The following is a 13396-nucleotide window of genomic DNA, read 5'->3' on the forward strand; positions in this document are numbered from 1 at the left end:
TTTTCATTCTGGCTGCTGCTCAGAAGAGTGTATAACTGTGGGCAGACCCACTTGCTCAAGTGGAAAAGAATCCTTAGGAAAGGATTCCCAATCTGGCATTTTTTAATTTTGTGTCTATCTCCTACTAATGTAACATGGAGACCTGAATACTTTTGTAGCATGAGACAAAGTTCCATACAGTTGATGAGATGGTCCCTGCTACGTTGGTGGGCCGTGGAACCGCGTTCCGGCCCCTGCTGAATGTGGGCCTTGCACGGAGGTTTTGCCTGAGCAGGACCGCTCTGGTGGTGGGGGCACAGATTTCTGTGCATGGGCACTGCAGGTTTCTTTTTTCACCCTTTCTTCATGAGAAAACTAAGCTTTTAGCATTTAAATAGGATACTTTTATCTGTAGCTTTTCTTCCTGGCAAAGGTGATGCTGGCTGATTTGATGACCAGCTACTCACCTTTCATGGTTAAGCTGGAGGTTCTGCTGTAGCTATTTGCTGTAACGCGTGAGTACCGTGGTTTTTTAATTGTCACCGGAATTGCCCTGATTGGTAAAAATAATGCTGCTGAGACAACTGGAAGGCCCCAAAGCAAGTTGTAATCACTTCAGCAACTTCTACAAAACCATTTAGATTAAAGTGCAATTTGAATTAGAGCACACATGGACAACGTGTATTTTACAAATTACAGCGTGGAAGCCAAGTGTTTTTGAGGGGTGTGAGGGGAAAGAGAACAAGCAAATTTCAATATTCAAAACCAGTTAGCTCTTCTCAGCCAAAATAAATGGAGTCTAAAACTTCTAAATCGAAGAGCTGTTCCAGTACAGTCTAGAATCCAGTAAATTCTCAGTATGTATCTGACAGAATTGAAATCCATAGTCACATGTAATTTGATTTTGCAGCAAAAGAATACCTGCCATCAAAATAATTGTCCTTTATTCGAGTCTGTTAGATTTGTCACTTGAAGCTAATGATGCATTAATTTTAAAAATAAAGACTGACAGCTGCAAATAACCTTGCTGGGCTAAGCATCAGTCTGCCTTTCAGATTGACTTGTGCTCATTTGTTCTGTCTTTGGGGACTAGTGCATTCCATTATTTGTAAATAGAGTAATTGTACAAAGATGAATAAATGTGCAACTCTGGGTAAATATGGCCATAAATTATCATCTATTGCAGAGGCCTGAAATAATATCCTTTTTCTTTTCTGACTATAAGCATTAGATTTTCCCATAAAGACTTGAGGCAATTTGAGTGCTCATGTTCGTAATGTTCTCATTTCTGCTGGACGTTTGGATGAATTGCAAAACATTTTAGAGTGCTGACTCTTAGCATGCAGCACATGTAATGTGAATGTTTGCCCGGTCAAAACCCCTGTATTTTGTAAAGATGACTTTTTAATTGATGAATTTTGGTCTACTCTAGATTAAAAGTATCTGCACGAATCTGTCTTCTAGCTTGGTTTTTATAAAGTCTGTCGTCTTTGGGATGAAGTATTTTGAATGAACGGAGGTCCTTTCTAGATTTGCAAATCTTGGTTATTCCAAGATAAGAAATCTCTTACTTGGAACATTGGTCATCTTTCTCACTGGATACGCTATGTTGGACAAGTATTTATCATTTGAGAGATATATATAAAAAATACATTTTAATGTATTTTTTATTGGCTGATGTTGGCTTTTAATACCTTCCACTAATAGAGTCAATGCACAGACAGCCACAGGTGTTTTACAGTAACGTGTGGACTTTAATGCCTGGATGATGTATGGAGTTGGCTGCCTAATATTTTCTTCATATTTTCAGTAAGGTTTAAAATGAGGTATATTGAACAGATTCCTATGAGAGAATCTGAAGACATGGATGGTGTCACAATGTTAAGATAGTTCTAAATAGTTCATTCTTATAAGCATAGAGTGGACAGTTGTATCTTTGTTTTTCTGAATTATTTCTGTAGGCAAAGTAAACTAGATATTTTTATGGCATGCATTGTTTTCAACTTTACTTTCTTTGCAATGTTAGGTCCGAGTGATGGTGGATTTATGTAACAGCACAAAGGGGGTATGCTTAACAGGTATGTTTATTGCGTTAAGCATTACACTGATGTTACCTTCAGGAACACAGAATTACAGTGTTTTCAGAGAACTTGAGGTCAGTGACTCCATTGACTTCATTGACTCCGTCAAAGAACTATGCTATTTACTCTATCAGAATCTACATATCAATTGGGTTATTTATTAATAAAAAGATAATAGGTGGTACTTTGGGACTAACCTATACCTACTTATTAGAAATGATGTAATTTAAGGAGCTCAGTTGATGTTACTAGGAGCTATTTCTTTCCTATGTAATTTTCATAAGCAAATCTTACAGACTTGGATGTTTAAAATACTAGGTTTAGTCTTGATATTTCTGTGTATGTCCCCACGCTTCAAGGCTAACATGAGATGAACATATAGGGCGTAGAAACTTGCTTCCATTGTTGTAACTGCCGTGGAGTAGTGGGACTTAGACGAGCAACGTGTTTGCCTCCCCTGCTGTGGACCACGGAAGGAGGACTTTGCGTTTCACACATTACCTGTGAGGAGTTGGAACAGCTGATGGCTGGGACAACAGAAGATATGAGAAGTTTCTGTGTGATTTGGTGAAGAGAAGGTCAAGTAGTAGCCAATTTAAGGGCAACAGTCCAGCTTTGAAGTCTGTAATAGATTGAGTCGTGTTCTTGGAGATGAGATTAGAAATAAGCCACTTTTTATAAGTTAAAGAAAACGCTTCACTTGCTGTCTGGTTTGTATTTTCAAATGGCTAAAAGGTCCATTTGGCTCAACTGATTTCAACATAAATGAGAATTACCATAGTACACACAGATGTTAAATGCTACTTCTGAAATTGTAGATCAGCTCTGATTGCAACTGAGGCTGAACCACAGACAACCTAAAAGTTTGTTTCTTTGGCCTCCAGACTTCTGAATTCATGCTACTTGGTGCCTTCTGCACCTTTTTGCTCTCCTCACACTATTAAATTTTCTTTCTAATACTGGCTTTTTCTGCCATAGGCCTCTGTGACACTTGCTACTTTTCAGGCACCTTTCGTATTTATCTTATCCTTATACGAGGATAATCAAGATCCTCAGTTTTTGAGATGAGGAAGTAACTGAACACAGTAATGGACGTAACATTGTAGTGTGGAAAAACTGGTCTTTTACCGGAAGATTGGCAGAAAGACGTTAACTGATGTTACTGCCTATATAGATTAAAAGGGATAATTGCTGTAATGGTATTATAAAATGGTTTTCACTTTACTCATAATGCTTTTTAATTAATGCTGAAAATTGTCATCTTTAGGGAAATCTAGTAATTACTGTTATTTTCTGTGGTAGAGAGTTTTGTTGAGACAAGACAGTACTTTGTTGGCTGGATAAAAGTATTCACAGAACTAACTTGGTTCTTTAATTGCTGTTAACACCTTTCTTTGTATTCTAACCCGCTTCTCTGATTTGTGTGTTTTGTGTGTGTGGGGGCGGTTTTTGTTTGTTCTGTTTTTTTAAAATGTGTATTGGGGATCACATAAGATAAATCTTGTTATAGAAACATGTCCTGCTTCACTCTTGCCTGCTATGCTTTCTTCTCATTTGGCCCTATACTTGAACTAAGTCAGAATGTGAGACAGATTTTATTGTGTTCCATATTGCTGAATAACTGAAGCAAGTCCAATTTCTAATGCACCGACCAGGTTCTGTGGGGAGCTTGGTCCAGTCAGGAGAGCAATTACATGTGAAAAACCTGATTGTGATTTAAATGTAGGTGATAGGAGAGACTTTTTGTTTGTTTGTTTAAGTAGCCTGGATCCTGAACTGCAATGAAATACCCCTAAAACACAGAGAAAAGTGTAGCATGTATTTTTAACGTGTGTTTTCAACAGCATTTTTAATTGTGACGTTCATCAGTATTGTAAAGGTATTCTTGTACTATAACGGGATCTTGGAGAACACCTATGTAAAGGAAATGTAGTGATTGTTAGATGCTTTGCATCCTTGGTATTGTAAAGGCACCTAAGCCCCTGACAGGGAGACTACATTGTAGAGGTGGTTGTTTGTCAAACCTTTATCAACTGAAATTTGCAGAAGGCAAAACATATGTGTATGTGTAATTGCTTTTAAGGATACTTTTTTGATTATTTATAGTACAAAGCAGTTAAATCCATACGTGATAATTTTGAAACTTGAGGGGCTTTCCCCAACTTTTACTATTCTGACCTAATGCTGATCGATTTGATTTGGAATTGCTTTTTGTTTTCTTGCTAGGTTAAACTCACCAGTTCTTCTTTCTTTTTTTTGTTTGTCTGGGTGTTTTTTTTTTTTTTGTGTGTGTGTTTTTGCTTGTTCTTCTTGTAGGCCCCCCAGGCCTCCCAGGTAAGGTACTTTGACAATTGCAGTAACATTTTGGGGTAATTAAAACAGTTGCTAGTACAAAATGTTGAACTATATATTTTATAGAATATTCTTCTTTTACTAATTAGAGTGAGGGAGGATGGAATGTCTGCCTCTATAATTTTTGTATTTAGGTCAATTTGTGCCCCTTCTGAGATGGGGGGAGGTTTTAGGCATTATCCTTTTCTAGTGGAGGGAATAGAATAGTTTCACATTTGCTAAAAAGTATTTGATCAAAACCAAATGGAATTAATTAGGAGTGTTTAAGTAGCATTTAGCTGAAGAGATGAGTATATATCAAAAAAAACCCCAACAACAAAAGAAACCCAAAGCAAACAAAAAACCCCACGAATAAACTGATAGTATAATTTAACACTAAAATCATCTCCTTCAAAAATGTTGGTTACTGATTCCACCCTCCCACCTCCCCCATAACTTTTTCCCCTTTCTTATGTAATTCTCTTTCTGCTGTCACCCATGTGGTCGCTAGGCTAAATGAATGGCTACTTGCTTTCTGTGCTGCGTTAGCTGGGGGTCTGCTTAGAGTAATTCTCTGTATTAAAAAAGTATCAGGTACTTTTTGTTTCTGGGGTTCAAATAGTGATGAGGAGGGGGTGATGTCTTCTCTATCAACCACTCAGTGTCTTCCCTATCAATCACTTATAGTTTGGCACCACACTATTGTGGACAAGTAGGTAAACGCTTTTCTTGTGCTAGATTAGTCTGGCCAATATGATAAGCAACTTTCAAGCTCATGTGGCTTGTGGAAGACGTTATAGTCACTGTCGAATTTGGATGTAGGATGAGTTTCACTGTGTGTGTCCTTGAAATGTACTCCAAAAGGCTGATCTATGCTGACCTTCATGCAAAATGTGTGCCATATTCACTTCCGTCAGTTTTCTTATGCCAAGGCCAGGGCAACCAAGCAGCTTACCTTTAAGTTTGGTCTCATAGTTTTTTATTTGTTGTGGGTGGGTGTGTTTTGCTTATATTGTTTGGTTTGATTGGACAGTGGGTTTTTTGTTGTGTGGTGTGGGTTTTTTTGTTTTTGTGGTTTTTTTGGTGTTTTTTTTTGTTTTGTTTAAGGAGGATAGATACTCCATTGGCACGGAGAACATAATGACCAATTAGAGGATTTTGTATGTCTAAGGAATAGAGAGAGAGAGATAAACATACTATATGTAAATATAGTAGATTTAAGGTTAAATTGCATTTAACAGTGAAAATTCAGTTACGTGGTTTGGTTTGTTCAGGGCCGCCTGGACTTGATGGGCTGCCTGGCTACAATGGATCAGATGGTGTCCCAGGTATACCAGGACAAAAGGGAGAACCAGGAATAAATGGAAAAAGAGGAAAAATAGGTAATCTTTTTTTTGTGGTTGTTTTAAGAGAAGAAATATTTTCTTCCTGTTATGTTCAGATGTTGTTACTTTTAGAACTTTGTACAGGGAGAAGGGTTTCAATATTTACGAAGAAGTTGCATGTTACAGAATTCTGTAGCATTCATTGTCTTACACTAAGCTTTTTGGTAGATTACTTTAGACTTACTCCACAGTGAGGAAGATGGTGCAACACACTATAGTGTGTTGCAAATTAAAGCTATTGAACGCACTTAATTGAATCTCAGTATTCTGAACTTGCTAATAAATACTGTTATTGTAAGAATATTTCCATTCCCTCAACCTGCCAACATAATGGCCCGTCGACTTCAGCTGTCTTAAAAAAGAAAGCCAGAGTTTGGGGGTGGCCTGTATATTTCGTGTTCAAAGCTCACAGATCACTAGGTAAAGAGCATTATTATTTTCACCAAACAGATTGTACACAGTTTCCCTTTGTATTAGGTTACAATGTTGTTTTGAAATAGGAACAAATTAGAGCTACCCAGTTAAATACAGATGAAAAAAACAACTAGAGCCAATATGTTTTGTATTGGGGAAAAAAAAAAGTATTGACTGATGCTTCAATACTGGAACGGTGGTCTTGGTACTGAAATGCTTTTTATTTCAAGGTGTGCCAGGACCAAAAGGTGATCGAGGACAGAAAGGAGAACCTGGAGAAACTGGTTTACCTGGCAAGGATGGTATGCCAGGAGGAAAAGGTGCAAGAGGAGCAAAGGGTGAAAAGGGGGATGCAAACAATGATGTGATATTAGAAGGTAGGAAGAAGTATTCTTAGGAGTCTTCTTGTAAGAGTGTACTTGACAGAAAAAGATAGACTCTGCTTCTGAAGCATGAATGTGATCTGCAAGAGTAGGACCAACCAGCGTAACAATGTTATCCACCATGAAGTTTGAGTATTGCTCTGCCCAGGAGATTATGTTCTCTTTTTAATGCAAATCTTCAGAAAAACTTTTCTGCATAGGCTTTGGGTTGAGGTGTACATGAATTCCACCCTTTCCAGTATGTTTCTAGACGGCTGACCTCCTCCTGCTCTTTCTTGCAGTGTAGTTTTATTTGTCTATTAGAAAATGAGGGGTGGATTTCCACTCAGGAATACATGAAGCAGCCACAAATATAAGCTGTGTAAAATTACCACCGTAGCATCTGAAGTTGAGGTCTTAGAATACAATAAATAAAACGCAACAGTGCTTTATAGCTCTTTAATGTGCCTGTAATCCAGACAGATAAATTGCATTGATGGCCTACAACTTGTGAAGTTCTTTATGGTTCACCTTCTAACAAACAGCATCCCAGTGAGTTTATTGCACCATATTTCTGTATGCAGAAACCTCTGGAGAGAGGCTGTTTTAGAGATCTCGCTCAGTCCATCATGTGGACACATACAGTTCTCTGCAGGTTGCCTGTTGCCTACAGGGCCTGTGATACTGTACTGTGTTTTGTACCTAGGTGCAAAAGGTGAACCTGGACCACCAGGGCCCCCTGGACCACCTGGACCCCCAGGGCCTCCAGGAAAACGTAAAGGTAAAGCACAGCTTCAGGAGAACATTTACAGCAGCAAATGCACAGGTTAGTTCTTTCCAGTGTTCTTTTTAGTATTATAAACAGGTTCAAGATTAAACCCATTGCTCCGAGGCTCACAAAACAATAAGCATGTGTTTAATTTTGCTGGCATCAGTAAACCAGCACAAATTTAAAGCTGAGCATGTGCTTAGGTGTTTTGCTGAAATATAATTTGGATAAGGCAGCAAGCTATCTCCAGTATAATACTGGTCTTTTAATCACGCTGTGCTAATGCTCAGGCAAAGTATTTACACATGGCGTTTCTTTTTCCATGGGGTATATTTGGAAAGTAAGAGAAATGCAGTTGGAATTTTTAGCTTTTAAATGCTGAATTTTATTTACATGTAAATATAACGCCTGTTAACCAGGCTACTTTTCCCTGTATTCCATGAAATGAAATTGCCTGGTCATTGGTAGAACTGAAGCAAGCTTGAACTAGCTAAGACTTTTAAAGCTAGAGGAATACAAAAGACTTTCTGTCCATTTGAATATGTAAGTTTTGGAGCAAGGTCATCTTGAATTCTGTTCCATTGTTGCTATTTGTTGTATCCCGAATGACAGGTGGATCATGAATTCCTTTTATTTCCTTTACTGTAGCTGTGTTGGTGAGATATGTGGTGAATTCTAATATTCAGAAAGGAAAAATTAAAGACAGAGTAAATTCCCTTCAAACTGCGGCTGCAAATTGCACAGCAGATACTCATATTTTAGTTCTAACAGTATCCAGATTGCCAGGTCATAGACTGTATGCTGAAGTGTAGCAGCTGCTACACTTTTTTTCTTTTAAGTCACTGATTAAGATGCTGACATAATTAAGAGTTTGCCGTGACACATTGCTGGCATGATTTCCAGATGTGCTGGATACTAGTAAATCCTCATGGATTTAACTTGATATTGTGGGTTGTTGAAAAATCATGGCAGTGTTTCATGTCTCAACTTCTACCCATGTTTTAGAAGATCTTTTTTTCACACAGATAAAAATTGTGCCTCATAAAATCCACATGTGTGTGCGCACGTGCCAATGCATGTTTTTTAATGAGTAAAGTGCTGCCTCTGCTGCATGGAGGACATACAGAGAAAGTTCTTTGGCATATATCTCCTCCTCCAGCAGGTGGCTGGTTGGAAGTACTCTGCTGTCTTGAACAGTGTATTTTGTAAATACACTGACAGATATAGTGCACCGAGCATATTTTTCCATGCCTGAAGTTTATAGACATCTAACTATATTAATAATAGCTAAATACTTTGGGGAAGAAAGTGTTGGTGTCAATGTGATACCAGAGACTATATTAATTGTCTAAAATTCTTCTATAGTAAACACATTTCTTACAATATTTTTACAGTTATTTATATTTATCATAGAAAAATTTCATTTTAAAGTGGATTTTTCATATAGGCTTGAATTTCTTTCTGCATGTTTGAGTGGGAGTAGCATCTAAAAGGTTAACAGGGACGTTGAGACTCTCTGTGAAAGTCTTTGCAACTTTTGTAATCAACTTTATTCAACAAAATTGAACAGATAATGTCTGTGATCTTTATCTCTAAGGGTCTAAACAATCCTGTTTTGAATTAGAAGTATTAAATGAGGGTTTGATTTCTCTAATGCTTTTTGGTGCCAGTTCAGACACAGGGAGGAGTGGGTGCTGTTGGGAAGGCTAGTGCTTGGAAATGAAAGATGTTCTTACTCATTTTGTTGTGAAAATCAGCAGCCACATTTTAAAAGTATTTCAAGATGGATGTCTGAAGTTGCTAAAAATTTTGGCCAAAAAATGTTATCATATAATCCTGAAACTGTCTCAAAAAAATTCTGCTTTTGGGACTTGCATTTCAAATCATTTCTACATACTGGAAGAGAGCCTTTTTTTTTTTTTTTTTGCCAGTGCAGAATTAGCAGAAGATGAGAGGAGCTGGTGATTTGGATGGTCAGGAACAGGAGTTCTACAAATATTGTGGTATTGTGATAACTGGAAAATTTTGGTTCAAGGTATTAGCTGATTATGGAAAGCGAAGAGAAGCTGGTGCAAGAACAGCACTGTATTTCTAGCTTACTCCAGCTTGAAAATGGAAGCAAACTTTTGGTTTTGGATCTACATACTGGATCTGTCTGTCCTTGTCCTTTACCCCTGGATGGTATTGCATTCAAGAAGGTTGTGTCTTTCAGTGGCTGTTGCTATGCTTACAGTTCTGGGATGAATTTTCATCCCAGCTGAGATGCCTGTTTTCAGGGAGGTCAGAGTGATCCAATAAAAGAATAGCAAAGGATGTCTCAGTTACTAATCTTTAGCATTTCTGGAAAAGAGGAGAGTTTTCTGTGACAGTGTTTGGTACCGTGTGGTTTCTTTTGTAGTCGGGAATGTAGTTTCTCGATAGGCATACGGAAAGGGAGGAGAACAAGAACTTCGTGCAGTTAAGTGTGAAACAAGCAGAGCAAACTGTATGTCTCACCATTAATGGGGTGATATGTTTTAATGTCACCATCATTCTGCACAGTTTGCTGAGATGAAAAATCTTTTTTTTTATAATTACTATTATAAATGCTGTTAACCAGTGAATATTTAATACTGGGTGGAACATATATAAATTATTTCCACGTCTTATTTTTAATATAGCATGTAGCTGTAATTGTAGTAGCATGTAAGAACCTCAGTCAGGAGATTTTGGGTATTGAAGTATCAGAACAGAGCCCAAAGAGCCTCCTCACAATGGAGAGTAGATAGCTGGAGCAGAAATCTCATCCTATTAGAAATTTAGAAATGTATGAACTGTTGTACAAGATATAATTGGACCATTTACTCAGGTAGCCTCTTTTGTGTTAAAACAGACTGAAATGCTTTGGAGGATAAGCTCTCTGGATTTTAAATCCCAGTGAGTTATACTCAGATAACTCTAGGAAGATGAGATCTTCCTCAGTGAGCATTTACGTTTTATGAGTCAGTAGGCTGTGAGATCTTATTACCAGAATTCAATGAATAAACCAGCTTTTGTAATTAAATATTCATATCCCTTTGAAGAAAAGAGAATACATGTACTGATTTACAACTGCAGTTAACTTACGATGTAAGAATACAGGAATGGTTTCTTTAAATTAAATTTTGATTCAGGTAAAACTTTGTTTCTTTAAGAGAAGAGAATAATTAGTTGGAAGCTGAGGTGTATTTGTTCTCAATGTTAGTTAGCTCATTCTAAAAGAAACAAAACATGCCTGCTCCACACTCCCTTGCTCCATCCTTCCCACCCTCTCCAGACAGACCAAATCAATAGTTTTCATGTCCTGTAAACTCCATTAACTCTCAGCCAGAATATTTTATGATAGGAATCAGTAGGATGTTTATCTTTTTTTGATGGAAAAAACATGGTGAAAATTTCGCATAAGAATCTCTGATTGAAATCTGTCTTTTTAATCTTAGTTGCCTTTCGTTTCATGCAGCTGAAAGTCCTCAGGGAGTGTTGCAAATATTCTCAAATACAAATAGTGACTCATCTTCACTACAAACACTGACCTGGTCCTGACTATTTTATAGTCTGACTGCATAGGGAACTGCTCATTCAGTTAACTGTATCTATTAGACTCAGCCCAAGAAAATTAACTTGCGCATTGCAACTTATAATTTCTAGCGAGCGGGTTCCTTTTGTGAGATATTTTGACAATGTTTTGAGATCAGAAGCTGGAAAGGGACCTAGAGGGATTGCTAGATTCTGTCTATAGGCATTCATCTTCCCATGGTTGGATTGACTGTTAATGCCTCATTTTGGAGATTTGCTGTGATCACTTACAAACTTTCAATGTCACATCACCTAGATAAATGTCCTAGATAAACGGGTGGGAGAAATACGTGGTGTTCTTGCTCTATCTTGGAGTAGTTTCCTTCTGCATGAACAAAGAGAGGATATAACCTAAACAAGAGAACAACAATGCAGTATAATCTGTCCCTTCTTTCCTGAATGTCAAAGTACCCTTTTGGCATTATTTTATAGCTATTTCATATTTTTACTATCTTTCTCATTTAAACTTCATCACGGCCCTGTAAATCCCAGAAATATATTGGAAGGCAACCATGAAAACACATATCCAAAAGAATTTGCAGCCTGTATGTCAAACAGTACGAAATGTGGAAGTTAGGAAAACAAGGCTGCAATGAAATCAGGACATTCAGCGAAGAGCTGAGAACTGTTTTCTGGTTATTCATTCTAAGCAAACAGAAATGTGTTGCATTGTTTTGAAGGCAGAAGAGGTATCTGGGTTTATAGCAAAAGGTCCATAAATAATTTCATTCAGGCATTGTTTTAAGAGTAAATGCGAAGAGAAAACCCAACCAGTTACTCTTCAAATTGTTGAGAGGTGGTGAAAAATGTTTCCAGGTGTTTGGTTCTAATGTGAACCATTTCTCTGTGTGTAAAGAATTCAGTGTATAATTTCCTGTAGTGTTTTGTATTGCTTCTTTAATGGCATGGATGACTGACGTGCATTCTTACATATTATGTGCTCAGTGTATGTGTTAGTACTTCATTACTGTCTCAGGCATTAACAGCACAAGAAAAACTTCCAACGTTACCTACAGAAGACAGCCCCTGTGCTGGTGTGTATAGATTTGGGCATGAAGCTTTTGAGTTTAGCCATCACTCACTCTCAATTTTTGGTATTACTGCTAAGTCAGCTGCCAGCTATCTCAGTTGTCTGAAGTTATCTAAGGAAGGGGGCAACTCTGTCTTCCTAAGCAGCTATTCAGAAATTCACAGCTACAGAATTAAATCTGTTGAGCAAAATTAGTTACTCCTCAAAGTTGACTGTCAGCCTGACAACTTCAAGGAAACAAACCAGCCAACAAACAAACTTCATTTCTTTGGCAGAAGTGAAAGCAAGTCTTTTTTTAAATCTAATTTTTTGACCAGACCAGCCTAAGCTTTTTTCCCCAGATGAAACAAAACCCCAGTTGTTATTCCTTTATTTTAGTGGAGTCAGTGATGTGCACATCTGTCATGTCAAATAAGAAAAATGACATGTTTTACCCTTTCTCTCAACTCTAGGGGAGACATGTGCTGTACCGAATGATGATACCCTGGCTGGGAAAGCTGAAGACAGAACCCCTGGTCCTTCAAAAAAAGCTGGTAACCTGCTACAGAGCGTGACTAATTGCTACTTGCTGTTTTAATGTCACAGATAACGGACATGTGTGTTTTCTCTACTAGAATGTATCATAACATCTGTAGGAAGTCCTGTTCACTTTGTCAGTGTACAGCAAACGTTTGGAACTTGGATGCGGGAACCTGCAAATATAAGTGATGAAAGGATTTGGCTTACCATGCATTTTTCAGGTACACTAGTAGTAGTTTTTCATCAAAAATCTATTGTTATACTAACATCACTTTCTTAATTCCTTCAACTTTAATATTTCTAATCAAGTATGATGGGTTTTTTTACCCATATTTTTCATATTACCTCTATAATACTCAACTATACATATGGTCATAGATATTTGTAGTATCTTTAGACATTTTCAGAGTCAACATCTGATTTTTTGAAAACAGTTTGAGGATTTTAGTGTTTTTAATCAATCCAAGTTTAAGTGCCTTTTGTTCATGCCTTTTCAGTCTTTTCTTGCAACAGTTTCCTGACTTTAGTTCCCTAAACTGTATCTAGTAGTTTTGCCTTTTCATTTAGCTAGGCATGAAAATGAATCGGGCGCCACAAGAGCTACATTTAGTGCAGGAAAATTTCCAGGACCTATGTGGAAAAAGGAAATATTTTCTGTATATCTACCAACTGTGTTCTGAATTAGGGCCCATCAGATAAGTTGGAAGCAGGCCCTTGACCACCACCTCTATAAATTTTTTTGGTGTTTGTCTCTGGATTATTTTATCATGTTCCAGCAAGTTGAATCACTATTGAAAAAACAAATACAATTGTTGTCTGACAGATATTTGATTGAGATTGACTTCTCAGTAGAGACTGAATTTTAGGGGAGAGATTTCAAAATTAGATGAACCAAATGATAGTCGTCTTTTTCATGTTTTCCCCGTCGTGTA

At 37.5% G+C, this 13396-nt stretch overlaps 1 protein-coding gene across 1 annotated transcript in view; it reads left to right on the plus strand.

Annotated features, from left to right (window-relative positions):
* Positions 1-2005: 2005 nt before the first annotated feature.
* The window catches only part of GLDN (gliomedin), a gene marked incomplete at its 5' end in the record, with an annotated part of 15458 nt that continues 4067 nt past the window's right edge, over positions 2006-13396 (plus strand). Inside the window, 7 exons of the mRNA XM_010291767.1 lie at positions 2006-2057; positions 4377-4394; positions 5666-5773; positions 6421-6567; positions 7259-7378; positions 12398-12478; positions 12560-12695. Coding sequence (XP_010290069.1) covers positions 2006-2057; positions 4377-4394; positions 5666-5773; positions 6421-6567; positions 7259-7378; positions 12398-12478; positions 12560-12695 — 662 coding nt within the window. The remainder of the gene's footprint in view (positions 2058-4376; positions 4395-5665; positions 5774-6420; positions 6568-7258; positions 7379-12397; positions 12479-12559; positions 12696-13396) is intronic.

This window comes from Phaethon lepturus, unplaced genomic scaffold (assembly GCF_000687285.1).
Source record: "Phaethon lepturus isolate BGI_N335 unplaced genomic scaffold, ASM68728v1 scaffold15537, whole genome shotgun sequence".
Taxonomy (NCBI): domain Eukaryota; kingdom Metazoa; phylum Chordata; class Aves; order Phaethontiformes; family Phaethontidae; genus Phaethon; species Phaethon lepturus.